This window comes from Bactrocera tryoni, unplaced genomic scaffold (assembly GCF_016617805.1).
Source record: "Bactrocera tryoni isolate S06 unplaced genomic scaffold, CSIRO_BtryS06_freeze2 scaffold_517, whole genome shotgun sequence".
Lineage (NCBI taxonomy): Eukaryota > Metazoa > Arthropoda > Insecta > Diptera > Tephritidae > Bactrocera > Bactrocera tryoni.
In genome coordinates, this window is record NW_024396204.1 from 443,217 (window position 1) to 471,189 (window position 27,973).

General features: G+C 37.0%; 2 protein-coding genes across 5 annotated transcripts in view; both read right to left on the reverse strand.

Annotated features, from left to right (window-relative positions):
• LOC120781218 (transient receptor potential cation channel protein painless) overlaps positions 1-5,702 on the reverse strand; it is a 24,483-nt gene extending 18,781 nt beyond the window's left edge. For 3 of the 4 annotated variants that reach the window (XM_040113341.1, XM_040113345.1, XM_040113342.1), the window contains exon 1: positions 4,906-5,227. The gene's annotated coding sequence lies outside the window, so the exon portion shown is untranslated. Of the gene's footprint in view, positions 1-4,905; positions 5,228-5,562 lie in introns of those variants that run through there. The other variant, XM_040113347.1, reaches the window with a different exon arrangement.
• Positions 5,703-7,161: 1,459 nt separating this feature from the next.
• Positions 7,162-25,694, reverse strand: LOC120781245. The gene is given in 11 exon segments (XM_040113386.1): positions 7,162-12,242; positions 12,325-12,621; positions 12,698-13,188; positions 13,286-13,366; positions 13,452-13,554; positions 14,564-14,697; positions 15,048-15,158; positions 23,540-23,725; positions 24,214-24,303; positions 25,138-25,643; positions 25,645-25,694. Coding segments are annotated over 11 exon segments (6,126 nt in total). The 3' UTR covers positions 7,162-8,165.
• Between the last annotated feature and the right edge of the window lie 2,279 nt (positions 25,695-27,973).

The following is a 27,973-nucleotide window of genomic DNA, read 5'->3' on the forward strand; positions in this document are numbered from 1 at the left end:
GTGTTCAAACCCCTAGGTTCCGAATAAGTGGACCTCAGTTTCTATAGTTGACCTTTGACTTAAAATATCGGCCAATGTACAGGATATTCTTACAATTGAAATTCAGAGAGAATCCTTTCCTCACAATGGTATGTCTGAGTCGGATCAATACTTCCCTGAGCCCCCATATACCTAAAACAAAGAATTTCGAACTTTCGTATGACTATACCGCAAATATCGGCCAATATGTGGGTTTCCTCAATGAGATTAAGAGAATGTAATAAGAATAAGAATATTCCATTGTATCTTTGTGCCTAAAATAGATAAAATTGTTCGAAATCTTGACCAAGCCCCCATATAACAAACATATAACAAACACTGTGAGTGGTATGTGAGGTACCTTAATGAATCTCAGGCAAGTTGCAAGAGTATAAAATGGTCGGTCCCACCCGAACTTTGCTCTTCCTTACTTTTTTCCTCTAATTCTTATACTAAGAAGCCTTCGATGAGAAGAACTGCATTATCTCAACAGGCCAGGAAGAATATCCATTATTTTATCTTTTATTCATTACTTTCAGACATTGAAATGTGTTCTCCTTTGCTTTAGCAGTATTTCTTTACCAGAGACCCGTTAATTCCCGAAATTTTCCAGAAAAGATCGAGACGAATATAAAATCACAAATTACCCGTTCGACCTGGAGATAGGTATGTGAAAATATAGACCTACTTAACTATATGTAAGTATGTATGTACTAACAAAGTGCCAGTGCAATAAAACAAAGCGTTTTTAAAAATTGAGAGATTATTTTTATTCGCTGATAATAAATTCTAACTTTTAATTTTTTGACAAATTTTATGTCCAAGACGTGATTCACCATAGGCAAGCCCTACCCGCTTGGCAGTCTATTCCAAGTTGAATAAAAAACGTAGCGTAACACCAAATCATGAAGCGACTTTTTGACAGTAGTGTGGGAAAATGCAAATGAAAGCCCAAGCACGTTGGTGAGCTGCTTGTCGCACTGTCGATTTAATTGTTTGACCCGTTTATGTATGTATGTACGATGTGTATATGTATAAACATTTTACGTTTGTGCTTCCCATCTCATAAAATGACCACGAATTATTTAAGTTGAAATTATTATTTCATTTTTCTATTCCCATCGTTATAGCCTCACCCACAGCTAAAGTTAAGTATGTTTTGTTGTTGTACTTAAGGAATTTCATACGTAGACTTTTTGTTTTATTTTTTTTATTTTAACATTGAAAATGACCAGAATAAAACAAAAGACTATGTACAGAAAATTTAATGAATATTTAATATTTGCATACTCCACAGTTCGGCTTGTGGCTGTTCTCTCTGAACTGTTGATTCTGGTTGTTGATTTTCGCTACTTTTGGTATGCTCATCTCATGCCTTGTTTGCCTTTTAATTATTCTTGTTTGGTCAAAAAAATGTTGGTGTTAAAACGCTGAATAGGTTTCATTCAGTAGCTGAACACACATGCACGTGTGTAAGTGTGTTGTCTTATATACATACTTATATAGCGGGTATAAGTACCAAATAGCTTATGTACTTCGTTTCCGTGAGCAATAATGCTATATGCAATGAGTATGTGTTTATCCATATTTATAATTAAAAATATCTTTGTAATATAGCCGAAATCCGTTGAATCAAAATTTACCAGCCTAAAGTATAGGAGTAGTCGTTTTTGAGAGACTGTTCACACTAAGTAAAAAGGTATTTTCTCTGGGTTTTCGAAGTTGCACTCCAAATCGAAATATTTGCCATACCTAGCCGTGTGTTATGCAGCGTTATTATACACATTCCACTTTATTTATTGAGTGTTTTATAATTAATAATTCCGTAGGCAACTCACATACCTAATCGCCTAGAGGCTCCTCCCATATTTGCGAATGTATCTATGTATCTACATTTTTATATCTAGACTATTTGTGAACGAATTATTGCCATCATTGCCAATACGAACACAGGTAATATGTATGAAAAGTGTGTATTAATTAAGTACGATTGTGGATATGAGTACATACATATACTTGTAGACATATGTACACACTCGGACAATATTTACTTCCTATACAGTCTTTTCACACCTCCACTGTTTTTTATTTTATTTTTATTTAGTATTTCGGGGTATTAGATTCATTTCTGTTGCGTCATGATTTCCTGCGGTTTACAAAAACGGATTAAATGGTAGCCATTTTGTTTTTTACTAACATTAATGTATATTTATATAGCGCAACGTCCATCCAATCCGCTAGCGGGTACAACTCATGTATATGTGTGTGATTTGTATATACATACATACATATGTACACCACATAACTGATTGAAAGCTTAAGACGGCAAACGAGTGAGTGCTGACTGAGCTTTTTCGCACAACGGCCAAATTTCAAATATCAAGCAAGCAAACGATATACAATACAAAATTGTGGAGCAGTTTGGTAACATAAAAATGCAAAAGCAAACACAAGAGCAGACATACCATGTATAACAGTGTACGAAGCACAGCAGTAAAATCTGTTTATACACAGCTAAAGTGCAAATTTAAAAGAAAGCAAACATTTAAAGGATAATTGTAGTGGCAGTTGCTTATAATCACTGCGATTCGAAAAGCTTTAATTCATAATAATTTATTAGTCCCGTTACCATGCATACATATGTACATATATAACATAAAGCATAGCACAAAATTATATTATTATAGACAAGGTATGTATGTATGTATGAAGGCAGACAATTGTCAAAGTCAATTTGGACAAACAGGCGCATAAAAATAGAGCACGGTTTGCTCATTTGCTCATGGATGATAATCTTGGATTAATAGAAAATAATTAGCTGATGCGCACACAATCTTCTTGGACGTCTCGCTTTCAATTCCTTACACATTTATGTAAGTCAGGCAGTAGGTCTTTTGAAACATTTTTCCCAACAACGGAATCTCTGTTTTATATAAGCAGGTGTGAATACTTCCACTTGGTCAATTGCTTTCTTCATCCGCAATATTGTATTCTGTATACATACATATGTGCGGTATATATATGTACATACATATGTAGGTAAGAGTATACGTATGTAAGTACACCCACATTTAAGAATATCAAGGCGCAAGTATTGGCATTAAATTTATATTCTTCATTGTTTATATAGCTTGAAAGTTCGATCGTTGAAAATTTATTAACTTTGTTTCGGCTGGCGATATGTGGCAGCAACATTTGTGTACAGCGCTTGATTTGTACATGTTATATCGAAAAATTTGAAAATTCAGCGAAACCCATTACTTGTGTTGTTTACAAATATGTATGTATACTATACACACTTGTTTGTTAAGCTCTATGAAAACGCCACTGGATTACTTTAGATTTTTCTTTCGTTTTTGTTTATTCTCAAAACAAAGTACGCAGAAAGAACTTAATTAAATTTGTAGAAAAAGAGGAAAAGTTCATGTCGGTACAGCTACAAGGCGTTAAACTTTAATTAAATATACAAGAAGATACGCACTTTGGCTGATGTGGCAGACAGGGGGGGTGTGTACAAGTGTTTGTCTGGGCTGATCAGCTGCAAAACTCAGCTCGGTAGCCAATTAACCTAACCCTAAGTTTTTTTACATATTTACAACAAAGCCATATGCATGTTTCGTTAGAAGTCACAAAGTTCGACCGTCTGACCAATGCATTCCTGAAATATGGAATATGTCAATACACAATTCTATGCGGATAAGCGTCTCGTGAATGACGAGACTAATGTACATACATACATATGTATGTATGTATATCTGGGAGTTGGCGGTCCACATGAGTACATTCCTAATTTTTATCCATTTGTGTTTATATTCAGCACTGTTTCAACCTGTTCAGTGCTGCACGCCCACAGGCGATTGCCACTCCATATTGGATAAATACGCGCATTTGTATGAGTATATGCATATACATATGTATGTGTTTGAGTACGGTTTATATGCATGTACATCGGTGTTTTTTCTGTTGAAATAAATTTCATAGAATTGAAAACAAAAGTGGGCCTCGTAGCCACTTATTTACATATTTACAAATACGCTTACTTTTCTATACATATGTGACATCATCTGAATAAAGTGCATAGCGCAACCGTGTTTTACATACTCGTATACATACATACATACATAGGTCAAATTTGAGTTTGTAAAAACTGAACAACAATAATAAATATACATATGTACGTTTCAGAAATGAAAATCGACAATATTTTCTATGGGGCATAGTGGGAATAAATTCTTTACCAAAGGTAGCGTGACCGAATAAGACGCAAAGCCCAATAGATCTTCTGTGGTATCGGTTAAAACCCCTCTACTTTCACATCCATACCGAATGTTACTGGGTCGGGTCAGGTAACGTCTTAATGGGCGGGAGTTCGATTTTCGTCATTAAATTTGCAATAAAAGTTCGAAGAATTTAAGAAAACGTACATATTTATGAAACCACAGCCAGTGAATTGCTACTTCAAAATATTAAAACTTTCTTTCAAGTGTTGCGCTGATTAATGATGCCTGCATGCTTTGTTGCTTTGGTTTATTGGCAGCACCGCAAATGACGCTTTTAAAATTGCTTTGTAATGTTATGATTGTTGTTGTAATACAACTATATAGCATTTTTGCAAAACAGGTATTTGCAGTTTGCTGCAGTTGTCAGTCCAGCAATATTAATGCAACAACAATAAAGCTGTTGACTCAAAGAGTTGCTGCTGGATCGTCAGTCCAGTGATGAATCAGCTCGGAAGGTTACTTATACTTATAAATATGTTTAAGTATATAAATCTCCAATACCGCATTTACTGTATTTATTTTATAAATGCAACATTATTTCAAATATTAATTTTCATTTACAAATATATCTGTATAATTTACTTAATTTTTCTATTCATCTACTAACTTTTTAAGTAACTTGATGTCGTGCTAGTTATGTCAGTTTACTTATAACTGTTCTTTTTTTGTTTTTTTTTTCCTTGTGGTTGCAACTTTGCAACAATGATTGTACATTCAATTCAATTTAACCGAAAGGCTTTGCCGAGTCTTTGCTCTTTATAGAGGCATAGCGCTGTGTGCTTTCTTTTTTATACAACTCTCTCGCGTTTTTAAGTTCTTCAATTAAGCTTAGCTTCAATCACAACTACTACAACACAATCGTAAAACAGCGATCACTTCGTTTAACCGCGTCAGCGAACGCTTTTCTACTACCGATCCGCAATGCACAAACTCAGAATATCAACTAAATGCTTCGCGCCACAGATGTTGATCGCGAGTCGTTGGATTCGATTGGTGACGGAAGTTTTGGCGCTGTCGTACCGTTTTACGATGCAATGCATTTGCTATGATTATTATATGATATATTTACATTTTGCTTTATCTTTCGCTTATGACGAGCGTGCAGTGTATCTCTGTTCGAATATATACAGATGAGAGTACAAATTTAACTATTGCAATGAAACGTTAGTAGGGTCTCCACGATAATGACTTGCTTTCGTCGTCAGATTTGTTTATAAGTTCAATTTGTAATTTGTCGGTATTGGGCAAATACTCGTACACATACCCGAAAAAAGGACTTCCAAAAGAATCAAATTTTCCACAATTTTTTACCAAGATACGGCCTTGACCTCATATAGCGTCTTCATTGAAATACGCAACCGAATTTTACGTTTTTCTTGTGTTTTCTGTTTAGCACTATTACCATTAAGTTTTTAATTTTATAAAATATTTAAGTTACACTTAATGATTCACAGTAAAAACGCTTATGTTTTCATAGAAATGCAAAATACCATTGAAGACTCTAAACTGTCATATACTGGATACTACTTCCCACATAAGTTTGCTTTATATGGGACTTACTTAGAGGTAGCGCTCAGAGGTTCAGCTTAACGCTCTCAAAATATAATCAGCTATATTTTGTTAATGTTTTTACCTGCATTTACGGTTGTTTCAAAATATTTCTCTTTACAGTTGCTTTGGAAAGCTGGTCGCTGCTTTGCAGCTCGCAAGCAGCTATAAAGCTTATATGTAGATTGGCGCGACTCTGCGCTTCGTTCATATTGAATGCGCAATGAGTCACGTAAACGTTAGCGGTTTGTGAATTTCTAAGCGCTAGTGGGCGAAGGTATAGAAAAGATGAAGCTGCTATTTTATTCCTTTTATAAATATACATATGTATATTTATTTGGAAGTAACCAATGAATCAGAACTGATATCTATTATTTAATCATTGTAGACTAATGAATTTTAATTCAGCCTCGACTAAAATAATATTTCTTGTGTCCAACTGACATGCGAAATGTACATAACTTCCGCCACACTGGGTTGGTGTATTAGCTAAAACTGAAAGCTTTCTTGTAGTCAATGTCACAATCTTCCAAAGTTTACACTTTTTTTTCAAACGGAGGCTGTTATCCATGAGCAAAGTAAGAGCAGAGAACGTCTATTATGATAGACGTTCTCTGATAGACGTTCTCTGCAAGTGGTTGTTTTATCTTGGATCATAAACTCTAAAAGCATAGCCATGCTTAAGAACTGATGTAAAGTAATTTTAATCTAGAAGTGCTTTTTATACTCTGACCAGGGTATAATAAGTTTTCCACCATGCTTGTAACATCCGGTAGGAAACGTCAGAGACCCTCTAAAATGCATATGTAAATAAATGATCAGCGTAACGAGCTGGTTCGATTTAGCAATGTCCCTCTGCCTGTTCGTCCGTCTGTATATATTTGAGTTAGTCCCTCAGTTTTTGAGATATTACTGACCAAGAAGGTGCTTATTTGTCGGAACAGTCGATATCGGACTACATGTAGCTGCCAAGAAAATTGACCGATCGAAATGAAGTGTGTATGGAAAACTTTTTTATTTTACGGTTAAGGGTTCGACTGTACGGAGGTACGCCGAGGTGGTTTTACCTAGTTCCATTGGTTTTAATAAAGAGGTTTCAACTGTGACATCACAAAAAAACTTTGCCAAAACATGCCGTTTTTTGTATATATAATCTTATTCTATAATTTTCTAAAAAGTAATATAAGTAAATTATTAAAATAAACATTTTATTTATAATTGGTTTTTAATGAATTTATTTTAAAATTTATTTATTTTAGTACTTTAAAATAATATTAATTGAAATTTGTTCAAAGTTCATAATATCAAAGCCGTATGTGCTAACTTATACATTACTCTATGTTATTAATAAGAGAAAACCAAATGCACTAAAAATTAAAATTTCATCATTAAATAGTGAGTTGTTAATGGTATAACTACTATAAGTATCTCTATGTATATAGTAGCCAATATCCGCTCATATTACTGGACTATTTGGAATTCATAGCTGCGCCTGCATTGTTTGTATAAACTACATTATCTATTCATTTTAATTAATTCTAATTTTAATTATTTCAATAAATGCCTACTTTTAAATACATTTATATCAGTACTCTCTGTTAATAAGAAATTATTATTGATACATCTTTTTTATTGCACTTAGTGGCTACAGATTGATTGCACGTTTCCGGCCAAAGACAACGGAAAATATCACATTGTTCGTTTAAATTCTACAACAAGTACACACACACTACCAACAATTTCTCTCAACGAACTAACTTAGAACTTACAGTCTGATGTCTAACCCTCCTGAGGGATATGACCTTTGTTATTGCACTTGGTTTTTTTAATTATTGCACAAGCTTTTTGCTAAAAAACGAAGTAAGAACAAGAAAACTTGAAATTAGACTTTCATCTGTTGCTTAATTCTTGTACATTGTGTTCTGCACATAGTTTTAGGGGATTATCTAGTCTGGTTGAAGCGAACACCGATATTTTAAACACGTTTTTATCGAAACTACTTCTTTTGATGCGGTCGTCACGATATCACAAGTTCCAATCATCAATTTCCTTGAGATTTAGCATGAATATTGTTTAAATATTTTTTTTCGTGTAGACCATTTTTCCACTTTATGATTTTTTGTTTTTTAGAAAAGCTATTCTCCCATTACTGGAAATTTTTGAAATGATATCATGGGTAGAAAACATAATGACAAAGACACATAATTTAATTTTTTTTAATAAAAAATGGATTTACCGTCAATTGCATTTATCAATTGCTTCAAATTTAGACATTCAGATTAGAATAGTCCCTTAAGCCTAAGGTAACGTAAGAAGTGTTCAGCTATTTCTCACATTTTTGTACAGTACAGAATGAGTTTCAATGCTTTCCGCACCCGATTCCCACATATCTTCTGCATTTGTGTCACCATCTGTCTCCGAGGAGCCATATGATGGACTTTTTCTGTCTCTTCGCTGCTCTTCCTCCTCAGAGGAGTATACATTTAAAGCATCTATATGCGTTATGTCTAAGTGAGCGCCACTCGAATGAGTCAGTGTTTTATCAGACTCGGCATCGCTTGAGTCTGCCTCCGGAGAATCTTGCGCGGCTGTGACATTACATCTCATTACTGCCACCTCCCCCTCCGGTGGTTCACTCATGTGCTCAAAATCTTCAAACCGATTGCTATCTAATATGCTGCCACGTCGCATTGATGCCGTCATACCGTTGTGACGATCGGTTAAAGTACTGTCGCCATCCGAATTATCTTCAATTGTATCTATGCGTATAATGCGATCACGACCGGACATCTTTTTAAAGTTGTAACGATCGTAGAAGCTACGTTTGTGTACTTCACCCGAATCGGCGCTCATGTAACCGCTGTCCAGTTCTTGTAGACGTGATCCGAACCGCTGTCCATAATAGTTATGAGAGGCAGGTGCAGAGTAACTACTTTTTGGGGAAGATACGCGTGGATGTTCGTCAATAAGCGAGGAGATGCCTTCGTCACGGTCGAGCACCTCCAGAAAACCAAGCGGCTTTTTATCATAAGGAGGTGCTGGACTATGTGTTGGACTAAATTTAGAAGCAGCCATGCTAACGAATTTCTTCCATGCATTCTTGAGATCCTTGGCTTTTTTGGCGCGATCTTTGAGACCCATTGCAATTTGCATTCCATGTGTCAACTGCACAGGCTCGATTTCACAATGATAAACTGTTTGTATTGTGCTTATTGGTGGTTGTGCAGTTGGTGGTGGCGTTGAGTTGGCACTATTACTATTTGAAGCTGTGCTTCGTTGTGGATATGCTATGCCGACTGGTACTCCAGCGTTCCTATATAGTTCCTTGGTGCGATCGGACAGTCGACTGCTGCTACGATTCGAACGTGAACCGATCGAGAGCAGGTCTAATTTGCTGTTGTCTAACTCGCAAATTTTCGCATTATTAATATTATTGTTCGTTTCAAGCTGCGTTTCGATATCTTTATGACAAATCGGGTCTTCTTCAGCGGGATCTACAGTCTTTCGACGGTTCATGTACTTCGTAAGGCTATAGTCACCCCGCAAACCATTGATTTCCGTATTGAACATTGTTCCATAGTCATCTTCAATGTGTTTAGATTTTGTTTTTGCTGGTGGTGAATCTAAATGCTTGTCATTGTGGAAACTAACGCGACTGTTCAAATATTCTTGTGAATCAGTTGGGCCCAGTTTATCTGTTTGCTCATCATGTGCAACACTGGACAGAGTGTTGTTGCATGAACCATCAAATTCTGAGTTGGGTAGGTTATCCGATACACCCGTGATCTCGGTGGATTCGCTATGATTGCTCGTTGTTTCCTCTTCAGTGGCTGTTGTTGTAGCATTTGTACTGGTGGTGGAGTGATGAACAAAGTGTTGGCGATTGAGGGGATTGGGGTTCTGGTAATGATGGTCGTGATGCGAGTGCTGTGTAGAGGCGTGACTTCGCTGACTTGTTAATGTGGTGGATGTGGAACTGGGTGGAGGTGGTGGAGGCAATGGTAGCGGTGAACGACTGATGCGTTTCTTTTCACCCAGTGATGAAGATGACGCTTTGCTGGTAGTTGTGCTGTTCAATGTGCTGCTGGGAGTAGGTGAGGGCGTTCGGCTTGCGGTAGGCATTGGTGTAAGCGGAGCTTTTACGTTTTTTGTTAGTTCGTAGAAACTCTTTGACGAAACCGAAAAGTTCTTAGGAGGTGGGGGCGGCGTCGTCTTTGGAGAATGTACATTAGGGCTAATTACTGCAGCTTCTGCGACGCGTCGAACTTTCGGTGTACTAATTTTAATGGTTGTTTTATTAGGTGCTGCATTTGAGATCTCTATGTTTGTGGGTGGTGGTGGTGAGACAGGTGATTCAACGATTTGTTGACGCCGCTTTTGTTTAGCCTCGAGCGTAAGTAAACGCCCTTGCTCATTACTTAAATCGAGCTCTTGTGCGCTAGCATATTGACCTCCACACTTACAGCTTGACTGACTATTTTGTCGTACCAATGGCGATTGATAAATCTCTCGTAAACTATTGATGTTGGGCCTTCGTTCACCATTCAGCTCGTTGACTAATTCTCTTGTACGTGGCGAAACGTGGCTTTCGTATGCCGGAAAACACCCACTGCCATGGCTGCTGTGACTTCGAAATGAACTACTTGAACGCAACATTAATGGTGATGGATGTCCATGCATGTCATTATGCGTTTCGTGCAAGCCCATCACAGGCAGCGAGGTATAATTATTTAGCTGATCTCCATTCTGAATCTTTTTTAAAGCCTGTCCCGGCCAAGCGTTCACATCACAGAAGCTTTGCTTCTTCGGCTTGCGATCTAATGTATCAGGCTCAAATTGATCACTATCTGTAGAGCGTTCGATATCTGATTGAGGTTCATGTTCTACTTCAATGGTCATACTGCCTCGAAACGGTGTATCATATTTAATACGTGCTGCTATTTCTTTCTGTTTACTGCTATCGTTGTCTGACTTGTTTAAAGTTTTTTTCTTCAGTCCAGCCTCTGGACGAAACCCCTTTGATTTGTCGTAGACTGTGTGACTAATCTCTAACTCTTCCTCAAGCGGTAATGCTGTACTTAGACTAGGGCTGAGCTGAGAGCTCACATCGGATGAGGGAGACGAGGACGACTGAGAGCTTTTTCGCTTAGTGGCCTCCAATCGCTCTAGACTATCGGTTTCGTAATCCACAATTAGATATTGTGGTGATTTGCGTCTATAAATCGGCGAATCGGGTTGAAATTGTTTGAGCGATTTGCGACTCAGGGTACTGTAGTCAGGCGTTGGTACCGATGGTACGCTGCTCTGTGTATTGTTATAAATGTCTTTGATTTTCTTTTCAATTGTACTATCATAGTCCGGAGTTGGTATATCCAAATGGAAACCGGTACTGGCATTAAAAGCAGCAATATACTCACGATTGAGTGAATTGCGCATACCATCATATTGCTGGCGCCCGGTGGTGCAATGTGAATTGCTGGCGGAAGATGGATCGTAGATATCAAAAACATCGCTCTTTTTGCGTACTGCATTGGACTTTGAACGATGAGAAGCGAAGTTTTGTCCACGTTGTGATGAGCATGGAGAGTCATGGAGTGAAAATTTGGGATTATTGTAAATCTCGCTGCCAGTTTCAGCGAAACCATATATACTGGCTGCAGCAGAGAGCGCAGAAAATGCCTTACTGTAATTATTATTAACGGGTGTATTGACAGAGTTATCTGTAGAAACACTGGAGCAATAAAGCTGGTAGGAAACCGACGACGTGCCTTTAATGATATCTATGTCACTTACAGGAGTTACAGGAGACTCTTGTGCAGTTGGTTTTGAGTTTACTGTATGGCGTTTAATATTGTCAGTTCTATTTGCGCCACCAGTGGTTGTGGGAGGTGGCGGAGGGCGCTGCTTGGGAGACGTGACCTCCTTACCTAATGTGCCACGTTGACCGCTGCAACTTTGTGAGAGACTTGAGAGCGATGGCGAAGAATTGCTTAGCGACTTGCGCTTAACGTTTTCGCTTAGTAGCTGTTCTAATGGTTGAGCTTTATTTGCCTGTGACTGTTCATTGGCTCTGCTGGAGGGTTGTGTCTGAGTGTTTTCACTGTTACCGTCACCCTCATTGCTAGTCACCGTCTGCAACCACTTTTCGATGCTATTTCGCTTGTCGCCGCAATTTTTCACGTGGCCGCTGCAACGATTATTCGCACAGCCTTGGCACTCGGACGGCGACTGTTGGCGGTTTGAACCATACAGAGAGGCTGTATCAGAGCGTTGTGTCCCCTCTTCAGGTATCATAATAAGCGAAGGTTGGTATCTTTTTGTAGCCATTTTATATTTCGCTATTGCAATTACCTCACGTATTTTGTGTAAGAATTCAATGGCAGCGGGTGGAGGTTGCTGAAGATGCATAAGTAGTTAATTAAGAATGAAATATGTGAGTTAGTTATTAGGCAATCTTTAACTTTTCCTTCACACTTACCGCCAATAAATGTGGTTCAAAGTAGGCGGGATTAAAGTAAAGCTTTTTACGCACACTACCGTTCATCATTTGCCTCAAGTGTTCCAATTTCTCCTCAGTCATCATGTCCTCAACAATCGAAACATTCTCTACCGGCAGGCATTCCGTCTCTTGTGTGGGCGACGATGATAATAGCGGCTCGTGTGCTGTCTCAGCAGTCGACTGATCTTTCGCGTTCTTCGGCGAACCGTTCGGTGAGCTGTTGTGCAACTTTCCCATACCTCCCAACTGCGGATGTACCAGTGCCGATGTCTGCATCTGTCAAGTCACGCAAACGCTTCAATATCCTCAAGCATATATAATAAGGCGGAAAAGCACAAAGCATGTAAAATACCTGTTTGAGTTTTTCTTGCAAGGTACCATCCATTTCGCATTCGGAATTCGAATTCGATATGTCGCTAGCAAAGCCCGAATTATGTTCGCTCAATTGGGGAAAGTGTTGCAATAAAGGATTACTTTTGACGATGCCCATTTCTTCTTTTAAACTTCCAATGCTTGTGCGTGAACGTGGCTCATTTGATGTGCCCATGCTGGTGGCTGAGTAAATGCTGCCACTGCGATTGAAAGGCGTGCCGAATGTCACTTGGTCATTTTTAGGATAATTTATTTCATTGTTCATGTCATCGAGAGAGTTGCGTGTGTGCGGCGATTGGTGACGACCCTTTCGTTTCTTCATGTGCAGGTACAGAAATACGGAGGCTACATAAATAAGACCAAGCAACAGACTGCAAACGGCAATTACCACATACTCTTTGGTGGACATGCCATCCGAGGTGGAGGCCAGTGTTGACGTATTTTCCGACTGGAAGAGGACCTCTGAGACATCTGTGAATCGGTGGGCAAAATTGAAAAAATGTTGTGATTTAATTTAAATAATATCAAAAGTGATTGATTTTATAATGCTAGCGATGAATATACTTACTGTGAGTGTATTTAACTGGTGTGCCGTTGACGCGAAAGGCAACACAAGGTGAGTAGACATTCTTTGGTGGCAACATGTGTTCTAAGAAATTATTTCAAATTCTATTAGATTATCAGTTTTGAATTTTTGTTTTTATTGTATATGTATAAAATATGTGTGTGTGTACCTTTGCTGGTGGAATTCAAAGAAATCGTCATGTCGCGACAGACTAAATGCACCACAATGAGTCTACCTTGCATTTTGTGGCGCAAATCCGGTTCACCCAGCCACTGAAAAAGTTAAGCACATTTAATTCATTTTTAATAGTGAAAGGTAAATACCGCCATATTCGAACTTAGTAATAACGACAACTGATCAGTTCGATTAATTTCAATGCTTAAATATTCAGAATATAGGTATTTTATTCTAAGGTATATATTTAAAGTTGAAGGGCTTGTTTTCTTTTTAAATGTTAAATTTGGTTTAAGTGAAAGCTTACTAATTTGAATATCTTTATGACTTTTGGTTGGGTCTAAACGGGGACATGGACAAAATCTAAGTAAAGATAAATTGGTAGGTGATATGTACATATACCCATTATTCTATCTATAATATTATTCTAGTCTGTACATTTAATGCCGTTCAAAAGTTACTCATGCCCATAGATTTTTTATGGTTCATACCTAAATAAACGCGGCGGCAACGCTGAGGGTTGAAAAATTCGATTTTGATAGCGCGTTAAAAAGTAATTTTCGATATTTTTTTTATTAGTAAATTAATTCGTTTACATTTTATTTCTTTCGTACTAATTTTTGAATTTAAGTAAGAATTTGACGAAAAGTTGTCGCTTTATTTGGGAATGCCGCGTCGACGTCAACGCGCCGCTCAACGTTTTTATATATGTACTTAGGTATGCCGGCTATCTTTCTTCTTTAAATTTACCTTTTACTATCGCATGCTTCAGTTGATAGGTTTTTAAGTGAAGCTATTACCAGTTAAAGCTTTTAAAGTTAACGCATGATCATTTAACTATTTTAAAAAAATTTCTTTTTTTTCACCAAGCATGGTATCTGAGCATGTGTGCTGCAAGTGCAACAACGCAGTTGCACGCGCTAGTTATTAACACTTTAATGGTTTTCTTGCTTTGTGTGTCATCTCTTTTATAAGCATGTACGATTTAATTGTCACACAATCTTTTGCGTTTTCCTGCAACATTGCTTCCCTGATAAATCTTTGCTGAAGTCTTTTCGTACATGCAGCTCATCCGCAGAATTGCTAAATTGTAGAATTGGGACTCACCTGCAAGAAAGTACGCCCTTCGTCGCGGAACATACGGAATGGGTAGTCCGTATCGATGGGGTTCCGCAGATCTGACCAGCCGTTGGTGGTGAGATATTGGGCTCCAGTGACTGCGCACACGGGTGTACGAATATCTGCAATTTTGTTAAATATTTTCATAAATAAATGGCAAAAGCGCATACGCTGTCATTGCTAAAGAAAGCCGTCAAACACATTCGTATGTAAGAGTAAGCCCATACCAAGCTGTAGGAGATTTCTTATCGTATAACATTTGTTTTGCTTTAAGATTTAAACACGCAATAATGACAAATATCAACGTAAATGCCATTACTTATACATATGCACATAATAACAAAAATAGGTGTAAGTGAGAAAAAAACACACGAATACTATCATCCACAAATATCCACAGGTCGCCTCGGGTAGGAACCTGTGTGCGCGTTTGCATGTATGTATGTAGATATGTGACAGAGCGTAAACTTACTTGGAAAACTGATTTCTCTGCTGGGGTAAATGATTTGGCCGCGCAATGGTAGAAATACAAACGGGATTTTCTCGGACGCCGAACCGCTTACAAACGGCGAAAGAGTGCATTCTGTAAATGGTAAAAAGAAACGTACGAATCGTTACTTACATATGTACATATGTAGATACATACAGCTATGGACAGAGATTTAGCGCACTTGCATTCATAATTAGAAATATTACCGTTACTTTTAAGAGAGCGATATTTTCATGAATAACCGTATAATTTCCCCTCAGATTCCGTTAATTTATTTTTGTCAAATTTCGTCATAAATTCGTTGGACAATGATTTAGCGCACTTATAGTTTCCGGTCATTAGTTGTGTTTGGTCCAACAAAGAATTAATCTCAGCTGTGAACTTGTATTCAATGGTTTTAGTAATATTACAAATTTTAATAAAATGGCTAGAGGGAAATACTGTTCGATTGAAAAAAGAAAAATTACTTGGGACCTTTACAAAAACGGTACAAATCAAGGAAAAATTGCTCAAATAGTAAAATGTTCAAGAAAAATTGTGTATAATGCCATCAAAAATGTTAAGAGTGATCCAAATTTGTTAAAACAAAACAAAGTCCTTACAAACTTTGTTCCCTCTCGCAAAACAACCCCCGCGACGATAAAATAATTTTTAGAAAGTGTAAAGCTGATCCTTTCAAATCCTCACGCGCGATTATGGTCGAAGTCAATGCAGAATTGGACTTAAACGTGTCAAGTAGACTAGTACGAAGACGTTTAAATGAAAATAATTTATATGGATGTGTGAGCAGAAAACAACCGCTATTGTCTAAAAAAATATTAAAGCGCGTTTGTCATTCGCTCATAGCCTTAGATCAAGAGATTTAAATTGGAAAAGGATACTTTTTACGGACGAAACTAAAATAAACCGGATTGGTTCTAATGCTAAAACATTTGTACATCGTGAAAAAACCAAGAAGTCAATCCAAGGTACACCAAAAAGATCGTAAAGCATGCGGGAGGAAATTTAAAAGTATGGGGGTCGTTTTCATGGCGTGGAGTTGGACCCTAGTAAAGATAGAAGGGAATATGGATAAATTTGCATACCTTAATATACTGAGGAATACAATAGAGCCATATTCCTATGATATTATGCCTGTAAACTGGATCTTTATGCACGACAACGATCCTAAGCATACAGCAAATGTGGTAAAAAACTGGCTTGCGCAAGAAAAAATTCCACTTCTCAATTGGACAGCGAAAAGTCCTGATCTAAACCCGATCGAGAACTTGTGGAATGATATCAAAGAAAAAGTTGGGCAAAGAAAATTTAAAAATTGCGACGAGCTTTGGGCAGGAGTACAGGAAGCGTGGAACTCTATTCCTTTGGACAGATGCCAAAGGTTAATAGAGAGCTTATAACGCAGATGTGAAGCGGTGATAACGAATAACGGTTATTCCACTAAGTATTAACCAATTTAGATATAATATCAGAGAAATTTCACGCCACGTGTTAATAATATTTATTTTTCCTTACTGATCTTTTAAAGTGCGCTAAATACTTGTCCAAGCCAATTTTGACTTCATAATGTAAACTGAACAAAACATTGTATTTTTATTATAGAAAACTAAGAAATTTTGGACTACTTTAGCTTTTAGTGAGGTAATAAATAGTTTTTTTTTTACATTATAACGATTCTACTTTCTTTAAATATAACATTATTAAATATCATATTCCACATTAAGAAAGTGCGCTAAATATCTGTCCATAGCTGTGTATATACATACATAAGTATATACTTGTACATAAAATACATATATCATTCGCGATTTTAACTATTTACTTTATCGATTTGTTGTATTTCATTCAGGCTAATCAATTTGGACATACCAACATACATATGTATGTACATACTTATAAATCGAAATTAATTAAGCGAAGGGGTAATGTATGTTAAAGATGTTGTTGTTGCATATGCCTTAGTGCATTTAGCACTTGCAAATGTGATTAATTTCTTCTTCATTTGATGATCTGTGGCGTTAATTGTTTCTTTTTGTTTCCCTCAACGCATTACTTTGCTTATTTCGTTTTCAAGCATGACAAACAACAGTGAAAGCTACTTCGTTTGCCGCCTAGTAGGAAAACTACAAGCGAAGCGACTTCTTAGTGAACATACTGGTTGTAGATGCATACACACATATGTATCTGTGTATGTATCGAGCGAAAGAGCAGTTTGACTAATAACCAAGATAGTAGCGCACACCCGCATATTCGTATCTTTTTTCTTTTTGTTCTTTTTGAGCACTGAATCCATTGAAACAACAGCAGCAGACCCAGCGAATAGAACGATGAAATCGAAAGTTAATATACATATGTAGTTGATATAAGTATGTATGTATGTATGTACATACATTCATATGTAAAATGTTGCTTAGATTTATCTCAGATGGTGCTATGTGCTCCTAAATTAAACAACCTCCTATTCACGTCTTTCTTAAGATGATTCTGAACATTATCAAAAATAAATGAAGTTTAAAAACATTATAATTTTTCGCATTTCCAATTTTTTTAAAGCTCTCAACTTTTTCCGTCATATTTCATCTGCCGGCGAAACGTGTTTGTTAATAAAGGGAAATGCTGAATTGTAAATACTATTTGTATTAATGCATATATGTATGTATGTACATACATAAGTATGTATATATATAAACATAGATATATATGTATGTACATACATATGTAATGTATATTCACTCCAAGTTTTTATGAGCTCTTTACAATATCATTGTCGGCTTGTTGTAATGTAAAAGCCACATTGTTGTTTTTGTAGTTACCGCATATTTTTCAAAAAGCAAAAACTTCACTTTTATTTATCAAACGCTTTCAGTCTTTTGCTTCGTATTTGTTGCTTTGCTTGCGTTAGCAATTTATGGAAAGCACGTGAATCGGCGCTAACTGTGAACTGGTGGCGACTGCGAAACTGATGGCATTGTTGTGGCGAATTATGACAACAACATGCAGCGTCGTCTTACGGTTTTTGTTGCTATACTATTTCTATAGTAATTAGATGAGAAAAATAAATGGGCAGGTGTAAAGGTAAAAAGTAGCGAGAAGAAGCTGTGGAAGATGACGCCAATAAAAGTGGGCAAAAACTGCAATTACAGCAAAAACAATGTGAAGAAATGAAAAGTAGGAATATTCACTTGCTGATTTGAAGTGGCAACAACAAGCAACAAGCAACAATGGCAAATTGCTTTTTACAACCACAGGTTGGAAATGCATATCAAATGGCGATTACTTGCGTGTCAGTTGCCACACGTTGTCTTTAAATTGTAATGGTGATGTTGTTGCCTGTTGAAAAGATGAGATAATATCACCGTTGCTTGTGCTGCTGTTGAGTATCCCAAGGCTGCTGCAGCATGAACAGCAGTTGGAAATGTAACAGACCAAACAACAACAACTTGTACAGTTTCCGTATGCGTTCACAGCTATTTTCGCAAGCCACCCATTCGCACCATGGGGTTGATGTGGTCCCGCTTCGAAAGTGATCCTAATTGATAGGCAAACAAACTCGTGGCCGATTGATGACATTTTTTAATTTGCGCGAATATGCATATTTTATGGCTTGTTGGAAAACGCAAAATTATTGAAAAGAAATGTAGCTGTTATGTGAAATTACGGCAAGAAGAAGTAAGGTGCTACGAGCTTTCCAAAAGCTTTTCCGATTATATAGATGCTAGTTTACAAAATTTACCAATTTTTGAAGAAAAGTGATTTGCTCAAATTGCTTCATTCTTTATTTTGACAGTTTCAAAGCGTTTTAGATAATATTTATGAGCATTTGAGGGAACATGAATACATGTATGCTTCAAGGTATTACTCATTGGATAGAAAGACTTGAAAAACCAAACAATCAAGATGGCGAGGAAAGTTGAAGTCCGAGATATTAAATTTTACCCCCGAGATGACATGCCAGAGCCAGTGTAAAAATTGGACGATAAGCATTGCATGGCTCACATATCTCGAGACCCACCCTACCGATTTGAACAAAATTTTGGACTTAACATTCTTCTAATATTTTTATTTAACGGTATAAAAATGGTCGAAAGCGAACTGTAAATACAAACTGCATAAAATTATTTTAAATTTCATTTGATGCACCTTCACTTTGCACGAGTAATGCCTTTAGAGAATTCCACCTTATGATCAAACATTTTTAAGTCCAACAAAAACTGTTCAAGTCCTATTTGGAATATTTGGACCCCAGTACCTGTAGTTGACTTTTTACCGGAAATATCGGTAATTGAGTGAGATATACAAGTATAATTCAGGGATAAAATTTTCCTAACAATGGTATGCCTATGTGTCACACCGATTTTCGAACTTCCAAGTGATTTTATATCGCATATATCGGCCAACTTGTGAGATATCTCCATGAAAATGAGAGAGATTGTTTTACTGATAACAGTGTGTATTTGTGCCTAAAATGGATAAATTTGGGTGAAAATATGACCCAGCCCACATATTAAAACCTATAATATAATATAAGGGTGACTTTACTCCATAAGATTGGTGATGGTACCTTAATGAACCTTAGAGAACATTTTACTAGTGTGTCGCATGTTAATAGTATGTAGTATTGACAAAAATTGGTAAAATCGGATCGATATTATACCCAACTCTCAGATACCACATACATACATACATATCATACATATGTATGTATGTAAAATGATTTTCGATTTTCTTAACAAACATTTTGTCGAAGTTTTTTGTGGATTATGGTGACTTGAGTTAGGGAAGTTCAGCTTTATAAATATATGTATCTGTACATGTATAATTGCTTGGATTTCTATCTTCTGGTTGACGGTTTGCCCCTTAAGGTATTTCGCTGAATTTGATTCTTGGAAAGGTCAATAGTGTAAAATGTTCAGTTGCACCCGGACTTAGCCCTCCTTACTTGCTTTGTTTGTGTCCGTTAGTAGCAGTAGTATAAAGTACTGACAAAACTATGAAGAAATATTAAGCTTATTGATGGATTTGGTAATGACAATTTTTCTAACGTTACACTTATTGTGAAACAATTACAGTTGTATCCGTTAGCAAGCCTCACAAGCCTTTGCATTGACTGCAGATCAGTGAAAATCTTAAGAGGAACAGCATCGCCAGCAAACCACAAATTGGCATTTTTAAACCGTAAATGTAAGTTTTAATTAGTCAAACTGTTTTACTTCTAATACGACCGCATACATATATGTATGCATACATACATACATATGTACATACGCACATACACGGCATTGCAACTGAAGCACAATGAGAAAATTACCATCTCTAATTGGACGCTGCGACCATTTAGAATGTTGATCATACACTGAAATGCAAACATAGCTGCTAAAAGATATCCGCTGCTTCCATTTATTCGAGCACATGCTTGCTATGGACTTGCTAAGTTTGTGCAAATGAACCGTTGCAATGCGTTGCCGTTGTGTGTGCTTGCAATAGAAATGTACACGTGATGCTTAGATGTGTCGGACTAACGGCAGCATTGACTAACATTTTATTAATTAAAAATCGCCTAAAAGTTGTAAGCCAAGAATTATGGCGATTACAAGATATTACTGCTGGCAAGAAAAAAACAACAATTCCATTTGAGTGCGATACTAACGTGAAACAATTTTTCTACGTAGTACTATATGTAAGTATCGATCCAAAATAGTTCTAAATTGAAATAAGATTGCGTTTAGGATAAAGATACTATCCGTGGTATTTACAATTATATTGAACATTAATCTTTGGTTTTTCTAATTGCATACGCCTATGAGCTCCATTTGGATTGTGGTTGTCTTTCGAAGGCTGAATTGCTGAATTATACTAGAATGTTTATAGTTTTGAATTAGTGATTAGTTAGAGCTTAGTGGTCAGGAAACCCGAAAGGCGTCATCAGATATCATCAGATATCTTGTAAAAAAGGCGTTTTCATATACTGTTGTCCCATGCTGTTGTACATTTGGCTCGGTGAATCGCTTATAAAAAGAAAGCGATGCAGCTCAGATAACAAAGCACCGGTAACAAAAACAACAACAACGCCTTGCAATTGCAAAAAATAACACATTAGCTGTTGAGCTCGTCTGGCTTAACTTGGAGGTGTTTAAGTTTCTATTTGGCTTCAACTGATTTACAGGTTAGGTATGAACATTAGCAAATTATATGGCAACAAATTAGGCAAGCAATGCGCTGTTGCAACTTTAAGAAGTAACAACCGCTGACATAAATTCTCAATAACAGTGATTAAAGAGCCACATTTCCCTCGTCTGAATGGATTTATTATCGTTGTTGTCGTTCCTGCACCGATTTTCTGCACATATTGTTCAGTCTTCCTCTTCTAACATCGATGTGGCAATTAGTATTCGGTGACATGACACCACAAAGGATCAAAGTGAAAATTGTTGGTGTCACCGTTGCCCCTCAATCCATTTAAATTGCGGGGGCCCTCAGTGCATACTCCACGACATATTGGCCCTAATCAGTTGTTGTTGTCTGTGAAAATTATGTCGCAGAGTTATGTTGCGCTTCTGACAAATGTTCGGCATCAGAAGGCCATACACTGTTCATCATATATTTTTCCAAAGTGGTTTTATGAGTAATATGGATTTTTTACTATTAGTTGCTGATATCTTGTTTCTCATGTTAAATTGACTCAGATCGTCACACTGATCATTTATATATGTACAAGAATATATACTTAAAGGGTCTCCGACGTTTACTTCAGAGTGTTACAAACTTCGTGGCAAACTTTTTATACCCTGTTCAGGGTATAATGAGGAAAAAAGATTTACTGATCGTCTACATTTACATATGTATATCCAAGTAAGTATGCAGGTGTTACAATTACAGTTTCTCGTATTTTGTCAAAAAGTAGAATCGCCTCTTCCTTTCACATATATTTTACTTCCGTTTATGATTTGCTTGCTTTTTTAACCTGTTTGCATGTCTAAATCACACTGCGCAGTAACGTATGTATAAGCGTTTTTGGTGGCAGCGCTATTGGTAATTTCATCACCGCATGTTCGGTAACAGTTATTTGCATAAACGCTGCCGTTTACGGCGTCCCGGCATGCGGTGTATTACGTATCGAAAGACAACCAAACTCTACAATAAACACAACAGTAGAATATATACACTTTGCGCAACAACAAAATTATACCATTTTCACTGCATCCAGCAAGGCCTGCTGTCTTGAAAGTTTGTTTTTAACTCCATTGTCAGTGATGCGATTTTCGACCTACAAACCAGGCTAGAGCGATCACCAGGCTAAAGCTGCTGCTTTTGGTCTACTTGCAACTTCGTGATTGATAGTCCAATTTAACTAAAATTTTCAATTGCCCAGCGCCCGTTTACTTTTAGAATCATGGTCTAAGCTGATATGTATTTATTTAGGTAGTCGAAGTGCTTTTCTACGCCATAAAACGCGTTTCGTGCAGTAAACTACTGAGTTGTGGGTTGTAAAATATTCTTTTCCTTGGCACCTTTTAATTTCCAGCATGAACTTCAGGTCAGTGAACAATTAGATATCTGCAAAAAGTGCACAGTTTTCTTGCGCTTATAAATTACTTGTGTTATGCCAATAAGTTGCAGCGACTGCTACTGTGGATAAAAGAAGAGCCAGACATGCTAGTAGTCAGCAGAAAGAGTAGGTAAAGCAATTTCAATTGGCATTCATAGTCCACTAATACTGAGGCTGTCTCGCAGAGGTATCAAATCGAGGTCTTCCAAAAAGTTCTTCCACTTTCGTATATTCTAATGACTTTGGGTAATGGCATTTGCTCGCACAATTAATCATTGTTGTTTGGCTTTATGTTATCAGCGTCACTGAAAGTTGCTGGACAAACATTGATTCTGCATGAACTATGTTTCATGCCCCAGATCTTGTCCAAGGTGACCCATACCCCATGTAATATGTTAATTATTATAATGTGTTTTGTATTTTGGCGAATTTATTTATCACCTCTTCCGAAAAATTTTAAAGTGAAAGTGTACACATACATATTCCTAAGTATTATACATATCGTAGTAGTACAGGCACTGCCACCGGCGAAAGCAACAACTTAGCGGCTAGCTAATTAAGTGTTGTGATCGATAGTTCCTTTGCCTGAGCCGAAAATTCTTTAACTCACCACAATATTCTTGGTTTGCATTGCTGCATTAAGCGGATAGTTTAGCTGTTTATGTTCGGTGCCAGTTGCATCATTCGACTGTAAAAATTGCATTCAACTTAGTGAAATTTTCGGTGATCTTAGTTTGCTCTGCTCCTGGCATAAAACTATCAAATGCTTGCAGTTTGGTTTATAAATAACCATGAGCGCATATGCTTTTTGTCGTACTCGTCGCATTTCACATTGTCCTAATTTAAAATTCTGTTTTTTTTTTTTACTTGATAGTCAAAAACTTACATTCGAGGAAATTTATAGAGTGTTGGAAATTTGTAAACTTACCGTGAACATCATCGACGCAAATGCCCAAATCCTCGCGATATGTGCTCAAATAAGGTAAGCAGCGACACTGGCAACTCTCAGTAGGCGCGTTTGCAACAGCACGATCATTAGATTTTAGAAATTTGGGTCTTCTAACGAAGTGATCGACTCCAGCCGGCGCAGAATGAATTGTAGCGCCACTGTTGCCTATTTATCAAGAAAATATCAAAAGTAAATAAATTTTATAAAAAATTACTAATATAAATATGGCATATACTACTAAAGACTCAAGGCTCAGGGGCAACAGAGCACATTTTATTTTATTTCATTTTCTGTAATCATCATGCTTTCTGATAAATTGCTTGTTGGGCCCTTTGAATTAGTAATTTATTGATAAATGTAAATTAATTAAGATCTACTATAAACAACGATTTTAAATTCCAATTCCTTTCCTTTATGTTTCATCTTAGGAATTCTTTCACAAATTTGAGCTATCCCGTCAAATACTTTAAATAATGCTTTTGGAAATTGTGAACTTAGAACTTATTATCGTTTCATGTATCAACGTCCTGCTGCCTCGTACATGTTTAAATCTAAAGCGTACAAGTATATCTTCATTTTCGACTTCACACAATTTTTAGAATAGTTGATAACTTTATGAGAAAAATTTCGTAGACAAAGTGTATTGAACTCACCACCTTTTTCACCAGTTACAGATAAGACATCAACGCCTGCCGTACCGCTCGATAAGCCAACGCAAGTGTCCGCATTGCAAGTGTGTACGCCTTTGTTGAAAAATCATGGAAAGAGGAAAATGATAACGGAACCGTTCGTTAAGAATACAACATTACTGTTGAACCAACAACGAAGTGTTAACAAAATGTCATTTAGTTACAAATAGTGTATGTATGTATGTACATATGTATAAATATGTGATGTATATGCCAACTCTCCGAACATACGAAGTGGGCTATGGGCGAGTGGTCCAGCAACAGAGAAGCTAACAAACAACTATCAAGTGGGTGAACAACTCGCAATGTCACGAGGAAAACAAGAAAAACTGCTCAGTAAGAAGGTTTATTATCGCAGACTAAGTTTTTTTTATAGTACGGCGTGGCATTTGAAGCTTTTGGGGCTGTTGCTGCCTTTGTGTGAGTGTAACGGAATTTAAATACATCTATTAAGAGACACACAACAACAACAACAACAAAGTCTATAGCGATTTTTCTTGTAAATGCTAAGCATTTTATTGCATTCGGCGCTTCGACCGTCGTGCCACTGTCACTTCTCTCCCAGTATATGGTCGTAGAATGTTTTGGTAAGTAATTTTTAGATTTGTCTTGTGAGCCTCCATTTAAGATATTAATTTGGATTGGCTAGTGTTAATAACTTTCATGTAAATATTTACGAGGTTCCATTATATATAATTTCGTGCCTTTCCAGCCTTCTTCTGGAATGATATCACATACATAAATACATACATATGTATGCATATATGTATGTAGGTATGCTTGCACCTTAGTATGTTCACGTAACAAAGTTTCAAAATATTACAAGAGAAGTAAGTAATAAGCGTATTGATGAAGGAATTAGAGCTAAAAGTGAAAATGAATTCTCACCCATCGTCCGAAAGATATCGCCGTTATGTTGCCGTGTAAGATTGATAATATTGGCTGTAAGTTCGATCAGTAAGTTGGCGCTGCTACTGAATATTTCGTTGCTTCTGTGACTTTGTGTCAGAGTTGGCGAGCCAGCGGTACCGCCACCGACGTCGTAATCGTTTACATCACCGGTACCACTGTCAACAATGACATCAATGTCGCTATTAACAGTCAAGGGGGTGTGCACCTCCGAGTTGACGTTATTGCTACCAGCAGTTGCAACTTTCTCACTGGCCATAGCTACTGCTGCTCCGGCGGCTGCGGCTAACGATGTGGCACCCATTATTTCGCCACCATGCGTGGTATCCAGTGCAGCTGAGGCTGCGATCGTTTCTGAGTCATCGTCTGTGCTGACAAAAGCGGAGTGATGATCACGTATCCCTATTGTTGTTGTTGATCTTGATGTGGCACGGCTCTGCCATATACTCAAGCACAGTAACACCGTCGCTACATGTTGGAAACGCAACATTGCGTCCTTGCGCCTCTAAGAGCGACGCCAGCAATGCGTGTGGCATAAACGTCACTTGAAATAGAAAATGCGTTAGGTTGTTGCTGAGGTATTTGCAATCTATTTGTAAATTCTTGTTACTTTGGCAACTTTTTATAGCCACAGCAAGTTATTACCTTCAAAGATGTAAGCATGCGTCTTGGGAAAATTTCCTAATTCTAGATTTTACAGCGGCAGAGGAGTCAGTACTATACGGCCATAGCTCACTCTGCAATTTTGTGTTGATGCTTGACAGATTCGTTGTTATCTTCGTTAAAGATTGTGATAAGTCTCTTTTTGTATAAAATTTTGTTTAAATGTTTCTCTGTTTCTGAGGCTATGTAATCCTTTTTGCATTTCAGCTATCATCTGTTAACTTTATTTATTTATTTCTCCATATTCATGACGGGCACCTGAAATGATTGCAAACATATGAAATGAAAATGTATAATTTGTGAAAATTTTATGTCGAAATGTTAATACTTGTAATAAGAAAGACTATGATGATAGTGTAATGAAAGGAACATTAGTTTTGCGCTCGTAAGCAAATATCATTTATAATGCGCGCGTGAGCGTTTACTTTTCGAGACAAGACTGCATCGTTTAACTTTTTTGTTCAGATCATTTTTCGCAAACGTATACATATATGAAGGTATGTGTAATGTAAACGTATATACTCACATATATGTATATTCGTAGTACATAGTATGCTTTTGTAAACGCAATATACGCTGTCAAAATTTGCTGGAGGTTCGTTTTGCATGCATTGCATTGAAAATATTCAAAGCGTAAGGTTCCCTGATGCATTAAGTAATTTATATTAAAATATATATCATTCGTTAAATTCTAATTGTTATATAATTTTATTTTTATTTTGTTTCCATTTTATTCGTTATTACTTATTTGAATTATTATTAAGACAATGAACAGGACATTCATAAACGCCCAATGAATGCATTGCATGTTTTGGTGAGCAGGGTTGTAATGTGACCATATGCATAAGTATGTATGCTTTGCTTGGCACGGGCATGTGATATGAATATGTTTTGTATATTGCGTTTATGAAAGCAGCCATAGTCTTTATAATATTTTCGTTTATTTTCTGCAACTGTAAATAGAATAACTGTGAATTGTATACCGTAATTAATTAGTAACTGTCTCAGCAATTGTATGAGTGATCATTTATACGCAAATATCTTAGATTAATGCAAATGCTCGTACATGCATGGTTAAATTGCCTTCCGGTTTTACCAAGCCCACATCGGTTGTCGATGGTCAGATATTGGCGCATTGCCATTCAATAGACGGCAATGGAAAGTGGGATGACACGCTTCATTAGCCACCTGAAGTGCACCGGTGTACAGGTTAATGCAGAAAGAAAAAAATGCTATAATACGCACAACGACCGGGTCAGCAAAAGCTGGTGCAAACTATGCAAATTGTTGTTTTAGCTATGATTTTTCTTATTAAAATATAATCAAAAGCAAACGGTTTGATGAAATAATAATAACAAAAACTAAAACCCCTATTGCTGCTTAGATCGAACATTAGTGGGGTTCTCAGAAGTGGAAACTTTGTCGATTTCAATATGATAGTGCGTGCAGATTACTCAGCGATTTCACACATAATTACTTTATTGGAATTATAAAAAACTCCAACAAGAAATTAGCTTTCAGTTGAGGTCAAAAGTGTATCTCAAGAACTATGCTTTTCAATTAGAGACACGCAATATTTTTTAGCTGCCTCACTTCTAGCTGGTGCTTTTCTTTAAATTAGCATCACAATGCTTGACTATGTATAATGTCAGACATTATTTTTATTAATAAATATTTAGCTGACTAAACTAGATCATTGAACAGCGTTGCAAAACCTAGGCTGTCATTGTCGTCTTCAGATAAATTTAATACTTGCCACAATATCTCATTATATTTAATATCGCCTATCCAAGCTTGTCCAGTCTTGGTGCTGCAGCTTTTGTGTACCATATGTAGGTATGTATATACTTACATATATACATATGTATGTTGGGATGAACAGACATGAAAACGTAGCGCACTTCTCTGGGGCTTTGAAGCAGCAGCGATTGCCGGGCGCCCTCATCTACGCTGGATCTTAATTGCGTCATTTCAGCACAAGCTGCAGGCAATGCAATGCGCCGGCATGTGTTGGGACTCGTGCACCAAATCACCTGATAGGCCTGCTACCTATTTTAGTTTTCAATTTGTGCAGTTACTGATTGGATGAAGAATTTTCCGATGCTAAACGGGAATATATTGTATGTGTAGGCACTAATAAAAAAGGAACAAG